The sequence below is a fragment of the Acipenser ruthenus genome, chromosome 26 (genome assembly GCF_902713425.1).
Source record: "Acipenser ruthenus chromosome 26, fAciRut3.2 maternal haplotype, whole genome shotgun sequence".
Taxonomy (NCBI): domain Eukaryota; kingdom Metazoa; phylum Chordata; class Actinopteri; order Acipenseriformes; family Acipenseridae; genus Acipenser; species Acipenser ruthenus.
In genome coordinates this window covers 20,590,892-20,615,349 of record NC_081214.1, presented here as the reverse complement: position 1 = coordinate 20,615,349, position 24,458 = coordinate 20,590,892, and the positions used below count along the sequence as shown (strand labels likewise).

The following is a 24,458-nucleotide window of genomic DNA, read 5'->3' as shown; positions in this document are numbered from 1 at the left end:
CATATTTCATAGCATACCTTTTTAATATCCTATTACAGGAAACAGACGTACTGTATTTAATATATATTAGCACTCTTTTAATATATTAGACTCTAGTCTTTTATTGCTTATTGTCACTATTTTTGCTCACTCCCTTTTGAAACAATACTGAAAGGGTTAGATGATATTAATATATACAGTAGGCTGATTAATTTCACTATAAAAAAAACTATACTGGTATAGGGAAGTATAATTAAATATAGCAAAAGCACTGTATCGAATGGGAGTGTAAAGAAGTGTTCTCTTTGGTCAGACATGTTTCGTTATTATATATATTTTTTTTTTATTTAGTCGTTGCCAATTAGTTTTGATTATTTTCTCCCCAATTTGAAATGCCCAATTTTTTTTTAGGCCGTTAGCCGCCCACTTCTTTACACTCTGCAGACTCACCGTGCAGCCGCCTCAGAGCTACAGCGTCGGAGGACAACGCAGCTCTGGGCAGCTTACAGGCAAGCCCGCAGGCGCCCGGCCAGACTACAGGGGTCGCTGGTGCGCGGTGAGCCGAGGACACCCTGGCTGACCTAACCCTCCCTCACCCCGGAAGACGCTCGGCCAATTGAGCGCCGCCCCCTGGGAGCTCCCGTCCACGGCCGGCTGTGGAATATCCTGGACTCGAACCGGCGACGTCCAGACTATAGAGCGCATCCTGGACTGTAGCGAGCGCTTTTACTGGATGCGCCACTCTGAGACCCTCATTATTATTTCTAATCAAAAGGTTTTGTTTTTGTTAAGATCATGAAACACAGCAGAGTATTCAGCCCGATTCAAACTGATTGCTAGTTCCTCGGCACAGTTTGTATGTAGACATCTTAAAGGCTTCATAAAAATACTGCCTCTTAATACAGTACATTAAGAGGATATTCTACTTCATGATGCTCATTGACTGAACTATTACAACAGTTAAATTGCACCGAAACTGCTGTTTGAGAGCTAAAAAGCATTGTATTAAAATCTTATTTATACATGGACTTATAGAATGTAATTTAATAGAAGAGGTATAAAGATTGTTATTATTTTTGGAGACTGAAGACATTTTTTTTTAAATACTGGAAATATATTTCAGCTGGAGAGGCTCTAATGACAAGATCAATGGAATCAAGAGCCACGTTGCTCATCTATAAGGAATGACAAGCAGACTGGAGGCTTGTGACATGTGAATGCGTCAATCACTACGCACAATAGCTAAGGAACTGAACACACGAGTGAGCAAGCTGGATCGACAACAGCACGAGTACTCTCAACCTTCCCAAAATGACTGACGATAACACCCATTGTGAGGGTCTTATTTCTAGTGGACTTTGCAGGTTTTGTTAAATTCAGTGGATAATATCATAAAAAATGTGGCATGTGAATTTTCCATTATATGTTTTATGTATTAGAGTTCACAATCAGACAAACTATCCATTTAGAGTGCTGTTGCCTTTTTTATGATGCACGACAACAGTAATGTGTGCAGGAATACTACATGCATAAAACATTAATGTGTATGCATAAAGGACTTGGAATAAATGCTCTTGCACTACTGTATAAACACTAAGCTGACATTTATATGTGACGTGCATATTTCTGACACTTGGAAAACATTTAAATGTTTAAACTATTAATATCCCTATTAAAAAAGAAATCCTTCAGCGATGACGGGTCAGCATTGGAATTGTAGGAGCAGGCAGGTGACTAGTAGTTTTAGATTGAGGTGTAATTTATAATAAAGGTTGCTTTGCAACCAATAATATTAACCATAAACCAAAAAATAAAATTGTTGGAGATCAGGCGAACTTGTTACGAGAAACCAGCTCTGAGTTCTTTGCTTTTAAGGATAATCTGAAATGCTTTCAGAAATCACACATACGGTGATACAAGAAAAAGGTCTTATTTTATAATAGAAAAATCTTTTTAAAAAGGAATGCCTTTCTCTCTAGAGATTATTAGATAATCGGTAATAACAGGACTGTATTTATTTCATTTGTGATTCTCAGATTTTCTAAAGCAAATTATTAACCACACTTTACGTGTGTACACACGCACACATGCACACACACGCACACACACACACACACACACACACACACACCGTCATCTGACTGCTGAAGGCAGTCACCCCGAGGGATGGAGAAGCAGCAGCGAGGTTTTGCATTATTGAACACCAACTGCCAACAGAAGAGCTTAAAAGTGGTGTTTTTAAGAAATATGTGGACTCGCTCTAATAAATAACCCATTCGCCCATTCGATGTGCTTCCGAGAACGAGCTGCACGACTCTGCGTGGTGAGAAGGAGCTGGATTCTCTGAAAAGCAAAAGGCGTTCTTACACACAAGTACCTGCAGTGGGATTCAACACACACTCAACCCTGCACTTTCAGTCCAATGTCTTATTTGTGCACTTCAAACCCTGGGTGCAATGTACGTGTACACTGCAATACAATTCCCTTTTCACTGAAGTCATATTTTATTTATATCTCTATAGACCATGTCCTCTGTGAGGTTAAATGCTACCCTGCATGAATTCCAAACATGTTATGCTAATATTTATTTATAGAAGAAATCAAGTGACCCCTGAAAGAACATTTACAAAAGACACACAAACACACACACACACACACACAGAGACACACACACACGCTTAAACACACACCTGGACACATGTAAAGACTTGCGTAAACACATGCTGTATTTCTTTGTGAACAACAATATGTGGTTCCAGGCTGTCTGTCAAGCTTGATATACAGGACCATACGTATCTATCTTTACGACCAGTGAGTAATTTGAACAAATCGTAAGGTTAATAATACAAAACTAGTAAGAGACAACCTCTGAGCTGTTTTTTTTTTTTTAATGGTGCAGATTGGATTTTGGTTCATAAATCTGACCCAAAGTCCCAACTGGGTCCTGTTTCGATGTTATTTTGTAGCTGGAACCTTTTTGAAGTAGATGTGACATATTTATGTGCTCCTCTTTTTCAGGTCCTCATTCACAGTGGAGTCTTATGCACTGATACTGTCAGTCGGACTGTGCCTTGGTCTGTCACACTCTACATGGTGAACACACAAAGACCTTTCAGAATGCATTTGATGATACAGAGTACGGACAAGAACTTACCACGTGGAGGATCTTGTTTTCTGTCTCATACACAGTGCAATCCTGAAAGAAACAAGAGTATTTTAGTCATTCATTTTAAATTCAGGATAAGCCTGTATGAATCACCATGCTGCTTACAGCAATGTGCTTGGTGGGGCAGTGGTAACAAGCATTAGGACACACTTTCAAAGACACATGCAACGCAGTTTAATGGACAGCTGAACATCAACCACAGATTTACAGTATGAGCCAGAAATTCAGTCAAGGGGTACAGCGAAGGCCCTGATAGAGATTTAATGTCTTATTCATAGAGCATTTCTTCAAGATTTATTCCATACATGTATTCAAACTGGATTATTCCTTTTGATGTCAAAATAATTATTTTAACATTCAAAATGCATGCCAGACAGAGAAGGGAAACATGCAGGTTAGCTTGAATTAATGTTAAATGAATGCATTTATACTATCCAAAAGATTCTGCTTGAAATGACTGATTATGAAAACTGTAATCATATTGCTTTGTATTAGTAGGATAAGTTCTTGAGAAATTTGAAAAATACAATTAATAATAATAATAATAATAATAATAATAATAATAATAATAATAATAATAATAATAATGGTTCAATGACTAAGAATGCCAATGCATGCTGCACTTTTTTCCAGGGAAAAAAGTCAACCAACCAGCAGGGTGTCGCAACTACAAGTCCCTTAAACATCAAGCCAACTAAGCATTCTGGCACTGACATCATTAATACTGTACATACTCTCTTGTTTCCTGATTTCAAGTCTTTTCTCTTTATCAGCGGCCCTGCATTTATTGATGAACATTCGTCTGCATTTGCATGAGAGAATTGTCTGCTGTGTTGCCCTTTTGGTTTCTACTGTGACTGGCTTCCACTCAAAATCCCCTCTCTTGCTGTCAGTGAGTGGATCTGTCTAGTTTGAGGACATTATTTAACCTCATTTCTAATACAGAATATTTCCAATACAAAAATGTGCCCATTCCCACAGTAGATGATGACATCATGTTCCAAGAAATGAGATGTTTTAACAGCGTCTCTCCAATGTGAATCTGTAATAATACATAATTAAATAGTTCATTTGGTAGTGTGTCGGTCTTTGGAGCGAGGAAATAGGTTTCTAAATGGCTGCTCTTTTATGTAATAAATGTACAGAGCAGGAATCCCTTTCTTTATAATGCTTTGCCAGATTAGCTGAGGAAGTCACCCACTGCAAAGCCAGAACAAGCAATTCCCATGTTGTTTGTTACTTAGATCCTGGCTTCATGTGGGAGTGTGTGGCAGGCTGTAATCTCTCCGGTACCAGTGCTGTAGAGCAGGCGACCCAGCACCCTGAACTGTAGTAACGTGAGGTACCCATCATATAACTCATGCTGTGTAAACCTTACCAAACATTTTAACTGTATTTTACTGAAAGCAGATTTTTAGTGTCCATCTTTCTTTCTTTCTTGTAATTAATTCCATTTTACTTTTATATATTTTTTATATTTTTTGTGTAGCTTTATTTAACTGTACTAAAATGTACGAAACCCTGAAAACACACACAGACACAAAAATAACTAAACAAATAACAATATTAATGAATCTACCACTAATAATACTACTGCTAATGATAAGAATAATTATTTGAATGCTACAGTTTATTTTGCTTGATATTAATAGCATGTAATTGATATGCAAACATGCATAAATTGAAGTTCAGTTACATAGAAAATGTAACTTTAATGAAATATATCATATGAAAATGTCAAGTTATTTTTGTGTTTTACATAGATGTTTTTTATGCCTTGAATATGTGTTGCAGATTCTTAAACATATTCAACAGAATATGAGAACAAAATTGCAAAGTCTCATGGGGGATACAAACCAACACCCCTAATTTCATATTAAATAAATATTTATGCCACAGAAAGTCAAGTATTATTCTTTAAATACCGCCAATGTTGTCTTCAGTAACCACACGCCCTTAAGAAGGTGTGCTCAACATAGCGAAGCTTTGGGAAGCTGTAGCTCTTTGGAGCACAGAGAATTTATTCACATGAATCCCTCTTAATCTGACAGTAACTGCACCAGGTTTCATTCTTCTTTTTCTTTTGCAGCAACAGGCATTTTAGAAACTGCCAATTGCCTTACTGGTTGCCTGTAGCTGATCAGTGGACCATTGTTTCTAATCGTTCTGTTGTTCACACTAAAATCATTCTGCAAAGCAGAACTCAGCTTGTACAAATACAGTTCTGATGCAAAAGGGCAACATTTTATATTATTATTGTAACAATGTTATTTATTTAATCAATAAGAAATAGGAATATTGTGGCCAACCAGGGACCTAGAGGATTAAAGATTGGCGACCTGTTAGCGACCTGTAAAGTCCATGTTTAAACTCCCTACTGAATATCAATAAAACATCAGTCTCCAGCGATCACTTACAGTGTGACTCCACTGTGTGGCAGATGACTGCTCGGAAAAATAAATGGAAGGCTTGAACCTACCTGTTGCACTATGGTTGTTAATTCCAGGCAGAGTTGAACAATATGGTTTTTCAGCACTGAATACTCTGTCACGCTTACAAATGGAGACCTGGCAGAAAGAAACAAACAGCTTTTTAGATGACCCCATCCATCGTTGTTTCAACAAGAGATGCATTATATACCATCCTTAATGTCCCTAATGGACTAATTAATCTAAGTGGGCATGCTAAAAATATCAGTCATCCATCCCCTACAGTCAACTTTTATTGAGTAACTTTGTCTTAGACATGTAAACTGAACCGCCCTGTAATGTCCCCACTTCTTTTCAGTCCTCATCTCTACACTCTGTACTGCCTACCAGTTCTTAAGACACACTGCTTCCCAGTCCCACTGCTCTCACCAACAAGCCACATTGGGCCATATTTCCAAAGCTTTTCCTCCATTCTTTACTTAACTCCTATTTTTTTTTAAACGAGAAAGAACCATGTAACATCATGGCGTTTTTTAGGAGTTAATTAAAGACTGGAGTAAACGCTTTGAAAATATGGCCCAATGAATCCTAGTCCTTTACTTTAATTCATAGATCACAGAACCACCCAGACCTGTGCTATAACCACTAGGCCACACTGAATCCCTGTACCTCAACTCTAACCACTAGGCCATGCTGTCTCCCAGCCAGCCATGCTGTCTCCCAGCCAGCTACAATGCCTCCCACTGCATAGCTGTAACCACGAGGTCACACTGCTTCTAAGGCCTTAGCTTTCACCACAAGGCAAGACTAGGGCCTCCAACTCCTGACCTCCAACCTCTAGGCCCCCCTGCCCTTGTCTACCACCAGCCCCCTCCATCACTGCTGTGCTCAAGGCTTACCTGTCCAGCCAGGCCAGGAGGTTCTTGGCAGCACCGATGAGGTCAACCACGGAGGTCAAGAAGTCGTTAGGCAGCCGTCGGGAGGCCCTGCCGTCATAGTGCCCGCTCCTCCGCCGGCCTGTGATGAAGTTCTGCAGGTTCTTGGCCGAGGCATTGAGCTTGTGGGAGAGTGTTCGCAGGTTCTCTGTCTCAAGGCCATAGTTCTAAAACAGCAAGATAGGGTACATGTTGAGTCAAATGTATTTTTAAGCACATTTCTTATTTCTTTGACTGCAGTTTGGCTTTGTATATTTTTAGCAGCTTACTAACCGTTTGAAAAATATAACATGTTGCGAACTCAAGTGAATCTTCATTTCCCCAGTTTTTACTGTAATATTAACAACCACCCACTCTGCTTTTCAAAAACAAAATGCACAACAACACTTTGTCTCCTGCATGCACACAATAACATTACCAGTGGATTCTTAAATAACACAAAGGATTACATTTGATGCTCATTGATAGACTAGTGCATCATTAATGTTAAAATACTAAACATAAAAGCTTTTGAAAAATTCAATGAAAATGATTCACTACAGTGGAAAATCGCGACATCTGAAAATCTAAAAAGTGAATATTTACCTTGACGTACCTAGTGCTATAATGCCGCTCGAGATGCTGATGAGAATAGGAGTGCATGCATTGGCAAGTCCTATACAAGTCTTTTAGCTAATTCTTTGTATAGCTGAAAACAATCCCAAATCACTGGATTAGTATTGACTCCCTGGCTAATCTTGCAAGCAGTCAATGCAGGATGTGTTTTGTTCAGTGCTAAGAGAAGGGCCTCATCTTGCCTTTCCCTTCACAGGTCCCCAGTCTGATTCCAGCTCATGATTGAACGTCACTTCCATCTGGTGGCTGTTGGGTGCCCTGCATGAAATGAGGTCTCAGCCCACTTTCTACTGGACAGCTGGCCACATCACACAACCACCAGCGCTGCAATTAGCACTCATTTGCACCTTTGCGGGCAGTCTAGTCTCTAGACTGTCACTCTTTCTTTCAGAAAGACGAAGGACTCGCTGCACCTGTGCTCTCCACATTGCTTTAAAACTTTTTAGAGTTTCAAAAAAGCCTTTGTGTGACTTCAGCCTAAAAACAACAATGCCCAAAGAGCGGTCCCTTCGGAATGTCAACCACGGCACAAAGCTTGTACAGCAACACCTTTAGAAATGACGTGGTTATGTTTTTCACAAACCGAAGGATGCCTCATGCTATAACCCAGTAACTAAATAGTGACGTGCAGGTCCACCCACTGGCGTTTAAGGTTGCTTAGCAACAAACCAGGGGTGTTTGAGAGAAGGCAACTGTGCTTGAAAAAAACTCAAGCTGGGTGGACCTCGAGACCAGTCAGACCACCAGTCAGTGACACACTGAATGCTGGTTCAGGGAAAAAGCCTCTTAAAATCCTCTGGTACACTGCTAGGATCCCAATGGGTTATTGAAGCATCAAACCAAACACTGAGACTGAAGGAGCTAACCATAGTCTCTCTATTAACACCCCAGGGCTACAGAGTATTAATAACAAGGCCCTGTCCCTTCACACTGAGCAGACTGTCAGAACAACCCTGCCTAAATGATTGCTGTCTCGCTCTGAATCAGACAGCACCTCCAGTCTCATCGCCGTAACATCGACTGATTCCTACTGACACCTGCCACGGTAGCTGGAGTTATTTTCCCCCATGCCTCAGTGTTTCTATTTGTGTGCGTTCCATCTTCGTTAGCTGACTGCTAATGTTTCAGTTCTGTTCCGCACCCCATTGTTTGTTAATTTGCTTTAGTGTGACCTGTTTATTGCACTTCAGGCCTTTTACAAATCAAGCCAAATGAAATAACATTCTCATATGTTCAACATTGTGACAAGGCTGTTAAAGGAAACTTTACTTGATAAACTACATAACAACAATGTTAAGACAGTAAACAGCTCCTTAAAGACTATATATAAATATAAGTATATAAATATAAGTCTATAAATATAAGTATATTGTAAATATGAAGAAACTATACATATGTTGCAAGATGGCTCATAGGAAACATCCATTAAATAAACAGCAACTAACTCCATGTAAGCCATATATAGTATACATAAATGCAAAGATGCAATCTTGTTTTTTTCTTATGTGCATTGTGTTTATAGTGTTTGTTGTAATAATTTAAGTCTTCATATGCTCTTAAAAGCTTTAAAATGGCTGTTTTTCTCCCTTGTCGGAGACCCCAGTAGTACAATCAGATGGGAGATTTATAATCTGGCTTAATGGGGCATAACATGCAACAGAAAGTAGGAGTCTCACAAAGCTGGGAGCAACAAGTGTGTGTTGATTTATCATCTGTCAGCACAGTTAGCAGGGAGCACACAATTTACAAAGCCTCCATCTCTTCAAACAGGCAGTCCATATGATATTGTAAAGTGTCACCAAAAACACAAATCTGTAATTATTACGATACTGACTTTGATTCTAATAGGAATATTGTGTATTTGCCCTATTGTTTAAAAGAGTGTGTATTCCTCTTAAACTAACAGTCACACATGAATTTTCAATAGTTGGGTATACAGTCTTCATGCTGACGTGGCATCTTATACACTTTTTGTTTACAGAGATGAAATGAGGGAGCTGCCTTTAGTCACAACCACCAGCCTTTCCTAGAGGTTACCATGGAAACAGAAGCAACCTCCAAAGCTCTCTGTGCAGACCCTGGTTTAGAGCAGTGCAGGCTGGGAGAAGGCCAACAGGAATCATAGAGCAACTCCCCTCACTCTGGCTCTCAAAACACTTTTCTTTTTTTTTGGGTGGGGATGAAGTCAGTGGGGCCTGGAGACTTTTTTTCCCCTATTACTTTGTTGCCAAATCAAATTAATCCAAAGCAATTATATAGCCAAGATAAATTCTTTGGTTGATCAGCTTCTGTTCAGTTCTCTTGCCTGTTTATCTTGTTGCCATGGTAACCTCGAGCTGCAGCGTAAGAATGATGTGGACGTCAACAACTTATTTCAGAAAACAAACAAATACAGCACAAATTATACTGGATCTAGATATTCTCTTGTAAACCCACTGTTTTGTGCTTCTATCCTCTGGGATTCAATAATTCAGCCCTGTATCAATGTTGAGTTAAAAGGGTTGTGCTATTTATAGCCACTGTTTGGATAAGTAAAATCCCATGTGTGTGTAAGGTCTCAAATCTGATAGATCTAATTAGTTAAATAATTAAAATAGCGTGTCCCTGGTGGTTTTAAATCCTTTCACAGGCATAAATACACTAAAAGGACTCTTGGCATTTAGACCAGACCAGAATGGCTGACATTAAAACCCTCAATGTCATTTTGAAGTGTGATCAGAAAATATCTATGAATTCCGATGTGCTTAACTGACAGATTAGCAATGCCCTGCTTCAAGGTACTGTGCACTTTCATGGTCAAATAGGTTTATCTATGGTTTTCCCTGCTGTGTCTGTGATCTGTGTCAATGTAAATTCTGCACAGGGTCTGCTCATGGTGACAGTTATTCTGAAAGTCACACATGATCAAAGATAACACTATAATACAAGGTTTGCCAATGGTGGTTAACCACGGTAAAGAAACATGGACTTTCCGTGGGATGACAATGGTTGCAGACCCTTATACCAAATGGATGGATGTGTCAGGCTTGGGGCCCTGCACACGTGTATATAGTTTCATTTCTATTTGGTTTCTTGTCCTTACGTGTTTATTTGTTTTTGTTGTGTGAATTAAAGAGTCAGAGGCACATCAATGCAACAAGCCAAGGAGCAGGACTGGCCACACTACCCCAGACAACAAACCTGCCTGTTGTAAAGAAACTAAAAACCTTTGACCACCGTAACTGGAAGTGGGTTCAGGCTTGTATTATTATCCGGATATCACAGTGGACCGTAGGGCTTCAGACACACAACACCCCACAATATCCTGCTTTACACACATTTAAGCACAGATAGAATAAAGTGTACCTCTACAGGTTCTCTGATATCAGCTGCTATGGCACTTGCAGGCAGCTTTTAATGGATCAAAATGGAAACAGTACATTTTACACATTTACAAACAAAGTTGCTGATCTACAAGTGGTTGAAAGGATAAGATGACATGGAATTAATAAAACAAATGGCCAGTAGAGTATTTCATCCTGAGGATCACCTTTGCTCATGTTTTAAGTTTGATTACATCATGTTTATATATTACTGCTGTACATTACAACCATACAGTTTACCCTTATGACTACTCCAGACTCCAATTGACTACAGGCTGGCTATTAAGGCAATGAAAAATACTCCAAAGAGCTACAGCTTTCCAGTGCTTCAGTATGTTAAGCACACCTGCTGAGGGAGTGTGGTTACTGAAGACAGTGTTGGAGGTATTTAAACAGCAAATATGCATGGCATAATTAAGAATTTAACTTGTACAGTCGTTTCCTGGTCCAATATTTTTAATAAATAAAAAGGCAGCTGGTCATGAAGTTTTGCATATTGTATATCTTTCAGCTGTTTATTAACATGCAACATGCAACTGTTTTTCAATAATTGGGTAAATATCACACAAAATGCATCGCTATCGATTCTTATATTGTCCTGTACAGAGTGGAGTATACAGTACATGTCAGGTACTCGTCAGTAAGCCTGTAATAGGGGTACATGTGCACACTTAACATACCAAGTACATCATTATAACTGCTTAAATCAGGGGATCAGAACTCGAGGAGATCCATCGTTCTGTGTCCCTGTAAAGTGCTTCCCCCGACTCTGTGCATGTGTTAATCAGGGGATCAGAACTCGAGGAGATCCATCGTTCTGTGTCCCTGTAAAGTGCTTCCCCCGACACTGTGCATGTGTTAATCAGGGGATCAGAACTCGAGGAGATCCATCGTTCTGTGTCCCTGTAAAGTGCTTCCCCCGACACTGTGCATGTGTTAATCAGGGGATCAGAACTCGAGGAGATCCATCGTTCTGTGTCCCTGTAAAGTGCTTCCCCCGACTCTGTGCGTGTGTTAATCAGGGGATCAGAACTCGAGGAGATCCATCATTCTGTGTCCCTGTAAAGTGCTTCCCCCGACTCTGTGCATGTGTTAATCCAGGCAATGTGCAGTGCAGAGATAGAGACACAGCTGCACAGCTCATTCTAGAACGCTTTAATCTGCCGTCAAGAATGGGGAAACCAAACTGCAGAATTCCAAATCAATTATCAATTGTCTTTTGGAAAAAAAGGACACTGTCATCTTGCATTCACCAATGGACTTGTTGGATGATTTGTTCATTAAAATCTTTAACTCAGGCAGTGATACCAAGGTTTTTAATGACCAGGGGTCAATCCCCTGCATCACCAGAGGTGTGGTAGTGTTTATATTTAAAGAACAGTTTTCTTTTGGGTTTAAGTATTGAAAAGTATACTGACTGTTTATTTGATTGTAATAAGCAGGGTTTAAAATGATGGGTAAGGCAGGTTACAGAAAACCAACAGACTTCAAAACTAAATGTTTTTTGGTCGCTACTGTATAAAGTACATTCTTGGTCATAAATAAAATAATAAAAAAAAGATAAAAACATTTACTCCAGTAACAGCTGCTATGATGGGTGGTTTTTCAGGCTTCCACAAACCGGTTTAAGAAGGTGGTAGTGATGGACTGTATAAATCTCATAGGAATGGCTGTCTGTATAGGTTTTGGGATGTGTTCGGTTGGGCTGGATTCCGGATTGTTCAGGTCACAACAGAAGAGCTGACATAGATATTCATTGTCTCTGGCTCCTACTCTGTGTTCAGCTAGAGCTCAGTGCAGACTCTCTCGTCTGGCTGTGCCGACAAGGGCTGCTGTTCGCAACACAGCAATTAGTCATGTCAGCGCCTCTGCTGGAATGACGTCATGCTCTCACATGATCCAGCTCTGAAACGCTCCATGCAAATCCATAAAAGATTTGTTAATGGCCATCATGAACCACAGAAGCAATCAGAATTACATCCTGGGCCTGAAGATGAGCGTGCAAGAGAAGCATTCCACTTCAAGGGGGTCTTTAGTGTGGGGTGGTTAAATTATGAATCTGACCACATTATGTTTTCTTACAATGGAATATTATGTTTATAAACGTTTTACAGATTTTGTTACTGCAGTTCACAACATACTATAGCAATGTTTATATATAATTCCCATTCTATGCGATTCTTGATATCGACAAACAAGAATATTAAGAAATGATGAGGCCTAAAGCCTAGATCCAACCTGAATCTCCCTACAAGAGGAATGGCTGTCCTTGTACACTGGTAGACAAAATGAGAAAGAGAAGAAAACAAACTACATGAAGCCAATCTGTTCCCCCTCGCATTGGAAAACATCTGAAGTATTAGTGCCACAAGCACCGAGGTCACCTTTATAATCGACCCGTCTCCTGCCATCTCACTGGCACTCACATGCGTCAGCTGGCATTGAGCTGAGTGCCAGGAGATAAATCTTTCAGCAGTGCAGCTGCCATTTAACCCATTGCTGATCCCAAGAAGCATGGAGGATCGGTACAGACAAGGCAGTTCAATTCGAATGTCTTCCTCATAAATTGCTGCCTCACACACTACGTGCAGAGAGAGAATGCAGCAAATTCAAGCTCTTCATCTGCAAAGTGTAGTTTAACTAATTGATCGTGAAATGTGTTTTTAATGGAACAACATGGAAACATTATATGTCTGCTCTAAGCTGAATACAGCAGAATCTAGTGTTGTTATAGTCAAGTTAGTCTATATATTTTGAAAATAATGTGTCCGACTATTAGTTGCACACAATCAGGTTTCTAAAAATGATAGACATCAATAGGGCAATGGAAGTTTAACCTTTCTGTCTAGACCTCAGTACTGGGAGTTGATGGTACGACTGTACACCACTATCAACCAACCCTTCTTGAGAGCTTCTGATGTCTCTTTTGGCCACCTGCTGGGCAACAGATACACTGCATCTGCATTCCACATTAGTTCTGCCCTCCAAATGCACAATAAACATATTATAGCTACTCTAAACAATATCATACATCACGCAGAAAATCCAGTGAGCTTCTTTCTTGATGAAGGGCCTGATTCAGGGAATGACAGATGTGAGCAGACAGCTCAGGGAATGGTTTTCAATCTGGAAATTGTATTTAATGACTAGGCCACATTACTTCCCAGTCTTCAGGCTCTAACCACAATGTCCACAAAGTCCTTAGCCCTAAACACCAGTCCTGCTGTCTTGAAACAGACAGTGATGTGTTGGTGTTGGAATTCTATAGTACAGACTGCAGCTACTGTTGCTCATCTGAAACTTGCTGCGCTGCCCAGCTCCCCATGTTTCAGCTCAGAGTGTTTAATTAGTATCTGAAAGGCCGTCTTCAGAAGACCACAGAAAAACACACAACTACTTCACCCTTAACAGCCCCTTAATGGAAAAACCACTTCAGGCCTCCATTCGCAACCAGATGGCCACAATTCTGTGTCTAGTCTGACAATCAATTACTCAGAGATCGCAAAGCTGCCGTTCATCACTGCCTGGGTGAAACCTCACAAAAGGCTTCTCTCCACTCCGTTCCACGCCGACCAATCAATACTCCATCTGCAGAGCGCTGTCAATTCTTTTGGACTTCTCTCGCACACTGTCACTTTCACTTTCAGCCCCTTGTTCGCTGCTGGAAGCCATTACTTTGACAATATTTAAACAGTCCTATGAAAACTGATACACCCCCTGTCCTCTGACACCAAAAGATGTCTGTGCAGTTTCATACTAGCGTTATAGCTCTGAAGACAGGAAATCTCAACCAAGATATCCAGATTTATAGGATGCAGACTCATCATGGGAAACATCTGTTAAATAAAATAGGGACATCATCATACGGCAGTGCTATGGGAACCAGGTGACATTTGCGTAGTATATAAGACCTTAGCCAGTTAGCTAGTGTGAAATTGACTGCTAAATGGGTTGAAGCAGAGATTTATCAGGGGGTTTTACAGAGGGGTGTAATAGTGGACTTTGGCTTGTTGTTCGCTTCTGTATCTCAGTCTGCATCTGGAAAATCAATGGCCACTGTTATTGTCATGCATCTTTAAGAACAGCGGCAAAGGTCCTAGAAGACTACTGATTGCTCCATGTGGAAGCTGCTGGCTGCAGAGTATTGTGATGTCGGTTTGATAATCAATATACACGATTACCCAAACACTGAGTACAGGTACTGGTAGTGAGCATACTGTATCAACCAGTAGGCTGGGTGTTACATGGGATACCTTTTTGTATCACTTCCTAATAAAGTGTACATTTCCTGTCATTTCCAAGGCAGCTTATATAACCTCACCCACAGCATCATTGACGTTTTAGAAAATCTACTTTAAGAATGACAATTAATTGTAAACAATATGACAACACCCAAAAGAAGGTGCAAGCAAATGGCTTTTGGTGATTCCATTTTCTCATGGTCCAAGACACTACATGCACAACTGATCCCAGTGCCCCCACCAGCCATTCACTGCTGCTGCCAAGCACTCTACTTGGCTACAGTGTATTCTGTTCATGGGCGCTGGCTCCACATTGATCAAAGCCAGGAAGGTTGAATCTAAAGCCAGTGAGGTTAATTGGTATTTGCAAGGAATGCATTTCAATATTAAGCTGGTGAAAAAATGGATTGCTGTACTGGAGAAGGATTGAGGGATTGTTACATCAAGTCGGTGAGAGAGAGAGACAGTGAGAGAGAGAGAGAGAGAGAGAGAGAGAGAGAGAGAGAGAGAGAGAGAGAGAGAGACTAACCCAGCATCCCCCTCCTTTCCTACCCTCACTAACTTAATTTACACTTCAAAAGGACCTTTAATAAAAGGGTCCCTAACTGCATGAAATGTGATTTGCTTTTCTCAGCCTTGTTTGTTATTGCTGTTGCAGTGTGAAACAACAGAGGACTGTGCTGCTGCAGTCCCATTAGCAGGCTGAGAGGCAGCAAAGGAGACAGGAAGTGCTTTTGAAGCCGACCTGGAGGGAAATGGAGACAGGAGAGAGCAGATGTGTGAGAAAGAGATCTCTTAAGGATAGGACCAGGATTTCCAAGAGACCGGACCCGTGTTAGAAAGGCAGTAGGGGCTGCTAACTAGGCTAACAGTGGCAGAGAGGCTCTGAGTGGAACAAGTGATAGACTAGTAAACTGATAGTGGAGAGGTGTTCAGAGATTGACTCTACAGGCTACTCATGATTTCCCTGGAACAGGCAGCAATATTGTACTGTACGCTTCTCATTCTGAGCACACACGCTGGTCCTAATTTGCACAAAAGAGGCAAAATGGAACAAAAGACCATCTTGTAACATTGCCTGGTTTAACTATTTATAAAAAAAGTTGTGAAAAAGAAAAAAAAAACAATAAAACATTTGTTTTCTGTAGTATACTGCAGTGTTTTTGGATGGTACTGTAATATTTTTTTTTGTTTTTTATTAAAATGTACGCTAAAATATAATTCATTGGATTCTATATACATTCTTGAATAGTTGATGTTACTGGGTACTCTTATTTATCAGAAAGCAACCCTTGTAGACTGTTCAGCTTCTTATCCTGGAAACACCAATAAAACTGCTATTTTCAACACTGACTATTTAAAAAAAAAATATATATATATATATATATATATATATATATATATATATATATATATATATATATATATATATATATATATGGGCCTGTCCCTTGAACTGGTAGATACATTTAACTGATATGCACATAATGTTAAAAACTAAAAGAGAATGCACAAAATTATTCACTTCAGTATCTAGGACATTGTTGAACAAATCCCTATTAATAGATTGCAAGTGTTCATTTTGAAAATCAACACCTGCACAGAACAGAGATCTAGCTAAAGGGCTGATAGCCAGAAATGTCCTTATTATTAATGTGCATCACTCTCTATACTTCATCTATTCCATTGGTCATTAATAGAAGCAGTCTGACCTTGTTGGCCCACAGAATGGTACTGTATGGTCTAATCCGAATGAATATGGTATTTCAAGGTTTATTAAGGGTTAATTATAAATAGTTTCAATATTTCATCCAAACAAATACTGTAACTTAGTTACTTATTATTTTTCAGTTTCAAAATATAATCTACATGGGTAACAAATAAATACAGCTACGTTTTAAATCTGCCTTAACTACAAAATAAACAGATATTTACAGACCTGTATCAGAACAGTTACCAGTTTGTGCAGCCGGTGTCACAGCCTAATGCTCACCCCCGGCTAACTTTCACCCCTGTGAATTTGAGCCAAGGCTAATTCTCACCATTTGGCTGTGATACCGACAGAAAGTGACAGAAGAAAAAATACTTGTCTGTTCCATCTGCAGGCATGGGTAAAAATCAAGCCATTTTAACATCATAATGCTACGTCCTTATTTTGAGTTTCATTTGCTGTAGCCTACAGTTGTGTCTAATGCATTATTACAGTGTTTTGTGTACAGCAGGCATTTACTGGCCAATGATGGAATGGTGAACTTGACTGGCCGAGGATGTTTCCAGTTTTGGGGAATTTTTGTGAGTAGTTCTTCATATTATCTTGATTCATTTTGGAGTTTGCACTCTCGTTCAATAATATAAAATGTATTATTCTGTACTATTAATGGTTTGCATCAGTGAAATACTAAAGTGCAACAGTTATGCAAGCTCATTTTTATATTTCAATTCTGTGTGTGCATTTTATTTAAATGTAAAAAAAAAATCTGTTTGGAATTCAAATTGTAAATAATTGTTTTTGTTACCTTGGTTTGCATCAATAATTTTGCTTTTACCAGGCTTATATAGTATTAAGCATTTTACAATGCTTTTATAATAAATTCTTTTTTTGCAACCTTCAAGGTGATGCAAGAACAGTGGAAATATTCTTCTCTGTAAAAAGGCAGGAGTGTTTCACAGCTCTTACATCATACACAGCCTGCATGCTAGTATAAATTAAATATGGCCTTAGAACTGAACATATTTGCAAATTGCTTATTAGCACAAATTATTATTATTATTATTATTATTATTATTATTATTATTATTATTATTATTAGTAGTAGTAGTAGTAGTAGTAGTAGTAGTAGTAGTAGTAGTAGTAGTAGTAGTAGTAATATTAATGTCCAGTCTTTAATCTATCACTTGAACTGATTTAAAAGCCATTTGAAATGCCTCCTGTTTGTATTCCTTTAGCAAAATATAACAAAACAAAAACTGATGTAAATTGGTACACTGTCAACACCCAGACTGCTCAGCGTGGCCTAGCAGAAACCAGTCTCTCCAAATTGCTTGGAAATCACCTAATGAGCAGTTAAAAGACTTTAAATAAGTAAACAAACATCCCTGTGACTATTTATTAGCAAACGATGCATAGAGGAGACAAAAAACATGCAGACTGTTAGCAACCAGTATCCTCCTATTTGTAAAAGCGAACAGCGATTTTTCAGATGGATTCGTCAGCAGTCCCTATTTGACACTAGACCAGGGTGAGTTCTGCAGCCGAGTTTGCAGGAGCAGATGGAAATGCAGCATATGAAACGCTGTCAGTCTGAGTGAACTCACAGAGACAGCGACATGCTTGTTAGCACACAGCTGGCAGCGTTCCCCCCCTCTGATGCTGCAAAGCTGCTGAGATTAGCAATGTGGAATAGGTTCAGGGGGTGATACAAGCACCCCTTAAACCAGTGAAACCCCCCAGAGTAAAGCGCAATGCCGATAAGGTCTATGCTGAATATGTCAGCTCTATAGGTTTGTCCTGTAAAATGTTATCAGTATATCAAAAACACTATTTGGAACAAGTAGTCCTACACCTCTGGGCCTCCATATACCCAGAGTGTGCTAATGAATGTCCTTAGCAAGTTTCATTAAGATTGAATAAGCGGTTCTCTTCATATATGTCAAGATGTAACTGTAAAACACAGACAGATGGACGGGCAGACAGACAGGGAACCTCCATAGACCCCAGATACTGATATTCTCAATTGTTTATGCTGAAGAGCGTCTTTAGCAAGTTTCACCACATCATGAAAGCAGCTCCCAGTTGAGTGCCTGCCATCTACCCTCTACAGTGCTACAGACTTGAGAAGTTTGCCCAGCCCCTTTAGATTCTAGTCAAGAAGAAGGAAATAAACAAACTAAACTTGCATTCAGCTTCAGGGCTAGTATCCATACTCAGAAATAAACACTGCATGACAGATTTAAGTATATAATTACGCAAACTGATGAAAATGAATGAAAGACACAGTGAGTTAAACAGAAAGCGAGATACTCAAGTCAACTTCATGTCCGCTTCATTTAAGCGGGGATAGCAGAAATAATAGCTGCAGCCAGTTTACACATGAATCAGCATACAGTTTATAGACAAAAGGAGACCGGGAAAGAGAGAGGCATTCTCATCTCGGTAACCTCCCAGCTCGGTGATCTGACCACAGGATCATGCCTCTTCTTGAAGAAAGGAAATCAAAATAGTACTGCATTTAAATGTCACACATTACGCAAACCCAGAAAGAAAATCCCACATATGAAAAGTGGAATTGTTGACTGTAAAATTCAACCCGGCAAACATGAGATCCTTTATTGAATGTACTGTATGTGCGTCACTGACCGCTGACAGAAACTGCAGCAATAAAGGGATGATGGAGAATCGAGGATAATAAATCCTGATCAATCCTGAGTGTGCCACTGCAGGGTACACTAACTAATTAGTGCCGGGGTTTCCGGTTACACATGTAGTCAGTTTACAAGCCTGCCAGGAGGCTGCAGAGTAAACAGCTTGTTTTTCTAGACCTTGTATCTAGCTCCACTTCCAGAATCCATTCCAGAGAGCTGCACTTCACAATTCAATTGCTGCCTGTACTAGATATGCTGGCTCATGTCCTACATTTGTTGCACCACAGATTTCCTCTTTTCAGTAAGTAAGTAAGTTAGTAGACCCATGTAAAAACTTGATAACAACATATATTTTTTGCAAAAAAAGCATTACCCTAAACAAGATCAGTTTTACCTCAATGTTTAGATTCACCATTTAGTGCCTTACAGGTTTAGATTTAGCTGAGTTTAATTTAATGGACCCAAAGGCGTACACCTCTTTGTACTTACTAAATGTAATCCTAGACAATTTTACTGGTATAAAAATCAAGCTGCTGCTTCCTGATTTTATTATTTGAATCCTGGCGTCTTTGCTTTTGCTTCAGCACAGGGCTCTATGACATTGGCATGCAGACCCAGGTACATGTGCCCCTGTGTATTCAGTAATGTGTGTGTGTAGGAGACTGACCAGTGCACAGAGCAGATCCACAGCCTCCAGAATGAGCTCCTGGTGCCCGATGCGGGTCACCCCCAGCTCCTCCAGCTCCTGGTGGGTGATGTGAAGGAGCTGCTCCCCATTGATCTTCTCCCGCTCGAAATTCTTAATGTACTGTTGAAGGCAGTCATCAAGTCCTGCAGAGAAGGAGACAAAAAAAAAACACATTAAAATGAAACAGCTTGTATACAATGGTGTTCCATCATCACAGAAGGCATTTTCTATATAGAGTCATTGATTTGTTACATTGAATAATGCTCTGTATAAATGAAACAGTTCTAGACTGTGATAAAATATACAATATTATTTAATACATTAAAACAGACTTGTATTTCAATAATGCTTTATAAAAAAAAGGGCCGTTGTTTGATCGGTATGAAATATTTCATCAATAAAAATTAGAAAGACAAAACATGAGCATAAAAAAAAATATTGAAATAAATTAAAATGACATCTATACCAAGAAAACACCTAACAAACTATTGCAACCTTATTCAAGTAATGCTCTTGCTCTTATTGTATTACTTGTATTGTAACACTTGAAATGTATTTGCTTACGATTGTAAGTCGCCCTGGATAAGGGCGTCTGCTAAGAAATAAATAATAATAATAATAATATCCTCAGAGAGCCAGCCATAGTTTATCTCCTAATTCATCTGTCCAGGGTCCTGAAATTTGACGTCAATCTCTAGTCTACTAAATTAAATGTTCAACTGCTTTAATTTATTGCATGTTGTAGATAGAAAGGGAATACTAATGTTTAAAAGACGTGACCTCTACCATTTTACTATTTGGTTTTACAGGTATCATTTCAAATAGTATTACAAAAATAAAAATAGAAACAAAAAGTGTAAAACCACCACTGACCTCCAACCTGTTGCATAAACCACAAAACCACACCCAAAAACACTCAACACGTATGGAACAAGCCACCTACATAAAAAGTAATGAGCTTCAAAGGTAATTTTAATTATACTGTGATTAAACTGAGAGAGAGAGAGAGAGAGAGAGAGAGAGAGAGAGAGAGAGAGAGAGAGAGAGAGAGAGAGAGAGAGAGAGAGAGTAGTAGGTTGGGCTTTGAAAAATAACATTGTCACATACTTTCAATGGAATGAGGGAGGCTGTTCAGTCTGAAAGGCAGATTTAGAAAACCATTTTAATAATGCAATGCGGGAGTAACAGAGCCCAGTACCGCTCAGAATTATTTCAAACACCATAAAGTAATAAAATTACATCTGAAGACACTTAGGGGTTAACATTCAAACAACACAACTCCTCATTTTTTGAAAAATCAGAAACATTTTCAGGTCATTGCTTTGACTAGATAATATGTGTGTGTGTGTGTGTGTGTGTGTGTGTGTGTGTGTGTGTGTGTGTGTGTGTGTGTGTGTGTGTGCGCGTGCGTGCGTGTGTGTGTGTATGTATGTGTGTGTCTGTGTGAAAGTAGACTAGACAATGTGAGAAGGAACAGCCAGCCTTGTGGTACACCCATCTCTATGAGAGCCTGGCTCTCCATTGCTACCCAGGAGTTTATCCAACAGAATGACCCTGAGGCATCATGCCTGCGTGCTTTCAGCTACCAACTAGTGCAGCATAACAAGATTACTTTACCCAGTGAGTAATTAGCACTGGACCACTGCGCCTATTAACCAGTTCAGCAGAAACTGTGTTTTAGCTTATTTTATTCTTGTTTTCATTCTTGAGTTGAAAAATGCAGCAAGTGAATACATACAGCAACTGTGTGGTTAAGCTGCAGTTACAATAACTCCAATTTATCTGGTCACTATACATAGAATATCTTCAATACAGCTGATAGCGACCAATTCTCTCATATTACTGAATTACAAATGGTCCATTGAAATTTCGTTCTGTTTGATATTTTATTTTAAAACACTGAAACTCAAAATCAATTATTGTAAGGTGACATTGGTTTTATGTTGGGAAATATTTTTAAGAAAAATAAAAAACTGAAATATCTTGCATATCTTGCACATTTTGTCCAGGTGCCTGTGTGTGTGTGTGTGTCTTGATAATGGCACATTTGTCAAGTATTTTAGATTAATATTAATGACAATCTTATGGTTGCATTTTTAAAGTTATGACTACTCCCAGTGAAGCATCTTTTATTGTAGCTAAACAGAAATAGATTTTCATCGAGGTGCCCTTGACCTTTTTTTTGAAGGCTCTTGGAACTCTGGTATAAACAATCAGCACCTTGGACAGTTCCACTTTGTATATTCTACAAAGAAAACACAATTATTCTTAATCATCTACTGATCTAGCAGCAGATCAAAGTCCAAAAAGGGTTAGTTCCCCTTTCTAGTGCCAGAATTACTTTTCATTGGTGCTGTATATATGTAAGAGTAATTTAGGACTCATCGAGTGTTAAGACAGACTTTGATTGAATAGCGTCACATAACAAAGAACTAACATGTGCTGTATTTTTTTCTTGAATCCAGCGGTGATAAAAAAAATAGGATGTCAACTGACTGGCTCTCCTTGTCTCAGTATTTTCAAATGCAGATTCAAACCCAGGAGTTATTTAGTCTGAATACTATAGAGCACAGTGTCTCCGCGGTGGCTATGAGTAGAGTGGGATATATATTAGAATGCAAACCTAGCTCTGTCTTCCACACAGCTGTGGGACTCGCAGTAATGGGGGATGTCTGCTGGAATGAATCAGCCGACTGGAACCCCCTTACTGGAGGCAGATAGAAGTGGAGACGTGCTTAAAATCCCAACTACCCACCCGCGGGACAGCTCGGCACACTGTTTTCATGCACTGGCACGTCAATCTCCCAACCTCCTCTCTAATTGGGACCATCGTGGGGGGGACAACATTATTCTAGCTGGGGTTTGCTGGGGGTGGGGGCTGGTGGGGTTTCCCTTGAAAATATTTCAGTGAGACAGAAATATGAGTCACACAAGCTATTTCTATATTTTCACATTAGTGTTGTTCAGCTTTATAACATAATGGAGTTCTTAACGTTGTTTTCATATTGGATGCATTATTAACATTAGTAAGTCAATGTAAAAGTGTTTTTTTTTATATATATAGGTGGTCTTTCTATACAGGTGAGTTAACATGGGTCATTTTCACTAATGTACAAAAAATGTTCCCAATGTATGTATTTTTTCACAATATGTAAAAAATGTTAATAATAAAAGCCTGGTTAAACAAAAACAAAAAAACACTTGTTATAAACTAGACTAAGCAATTACTGTAAAATGTTTTATTTAACAACAAAAATGTTAATAAGATAAGATGCACTGTAAAATAAATAAGGTAATAAGATGTCATTTTGAGTAATCCATAATTTCTTATACATTTGTGTTATAAGATTGTATTTATCTCAGATCTGCAGGGTTTTTTTGTGCTGTGCTAGTATTTACTGATTTAAAAAAAGATTTGTATTTTTCTCCTATTTATTAGAACACCCAACATTGCCTTTCCCAGGATTGAACTCTGCATTTAAATTTGTAAACAAATGTTCATATGTGCTCTTTACAGAGGGGTGTGAAGGCCTGAAAAACATGACTGGTGTATTCTTGAAAAGGTTGAACCATCCCTTTATAAAACCTAATTTATGAACCAACAGCAGTAAATAAACAGTAGAAATTACTGTCAGACTGATTTATGCAAGTTGTACAGTCAAGCAACATTTATCCATTTCATGCACCACTCAACTGAACTGGCCATTTAACCAAACGCTGCTGCAAGCAACCAAGCTTTACAGAGTACGCCATAAATAGGTCAGCCATTTAAATGAGGTGGAATCCCTTACTGAAAAGATTCTAAAATACCAAAGGGATGTCATTCTAATTACACTGAAGAAACCATTACATATTACCTCGTAGTACCCTAAATGAAAGAATTAATTTCAAGTAAGGAGTAATGAAATTATTCTCGTGTTTTTTTTTGTAATTTTTTTCTAATGTGAGCAGAACTGTTATACAGCATGCAGAAATCCTGATACACTGTAGATTCAAACGGCACTGCAAGGCAGTTAGTGTTGTGACATGTTTTCAAATCTATATTTTTGTAGTTTTTCCCATTGACTAGATTTTGTTTTCTTCAAATTGTTAAGCTGCAACAGTAATGAAGCGTCTTGGGGAGGGGCTCAATGCCAATATTAAATTCAATAAGCAATCAGTTAATCAATCAGGGCTGTTTCCCAAGCACCTCTTTATACTTATGATTTGTATTTATTTTTCTGATTCTTCCACTGGTGTTCTGTGCTGTGGGGTCAAGGGGGATCCTCTTACAAAGGAAGAGATTGTGGAGAGGATTGTGCACTTAGAAAACAACAGCACAACAACAATTGGGGAGGTTCAAGTATTACGTCATCAAGTATGGACTATTTGTAGATTGTCCAGACCCTCGTCATCAACCATCATCACAAGCCCCTCCCCGTGCTATTACATCACCACTTTAACCTTTCAACCCCTGTGGCGGAGTGTCCCGCCCCTATTTATTATTATTTGTATTTTTGTTTGCGGCGCGGGTAAAAGCGCCGCGTCTTTTATTATTATTTAAAAACCCCGTGAGGATGCATGGCTGATCAGCTACTGATTATTTAAATAGCTGACAGTCATGCATCCTTACCAAACGCGTGCAGACTCTGGCCGGGGGATAATAAGATAATTACCAACTAGTTAATCCCTCGGCCAGAGT

At 39.1% G+C, this 24,458-nt stretch overlaps 1 protein-coding gene across 2 annotated transcripts in view; it reads right to left on the bottom strand.

The window, feature by feature from the left end:
* LOC117430683 (connector enhancer of kinase suppressor of ras 2-like) overlaps nt 1–24,458 on the bottom strand; it is a 108,522-nt gene that overhangs the window by 61,188 nt on the left and 22,876 nt on the right. For both annotated transcript variants that reach the window (XM_034903090.2, XM_034903091.2), the window contains exons 2-5: nt 19,757–19,920; nt 6,474–6,676; nt 5,625–5,712; nt 3,134–3,175 (exon numbers count right to left, since the gene is read on the bottom strand). In XM_034903090.2, coding sequence (XP_034758981.2) covers nt 3,134–3,175; nt 5,625–5,712; nt 6,474–6,676; nt 19,757–19,920 — 497 coding nt within the window. The remainder of the gene's footprint in view (nt 1–3,133; nt 3,176–5,624; nt 5,713–6,473; nt 6,677–19,756; nt 19,921–24,458) is intronic.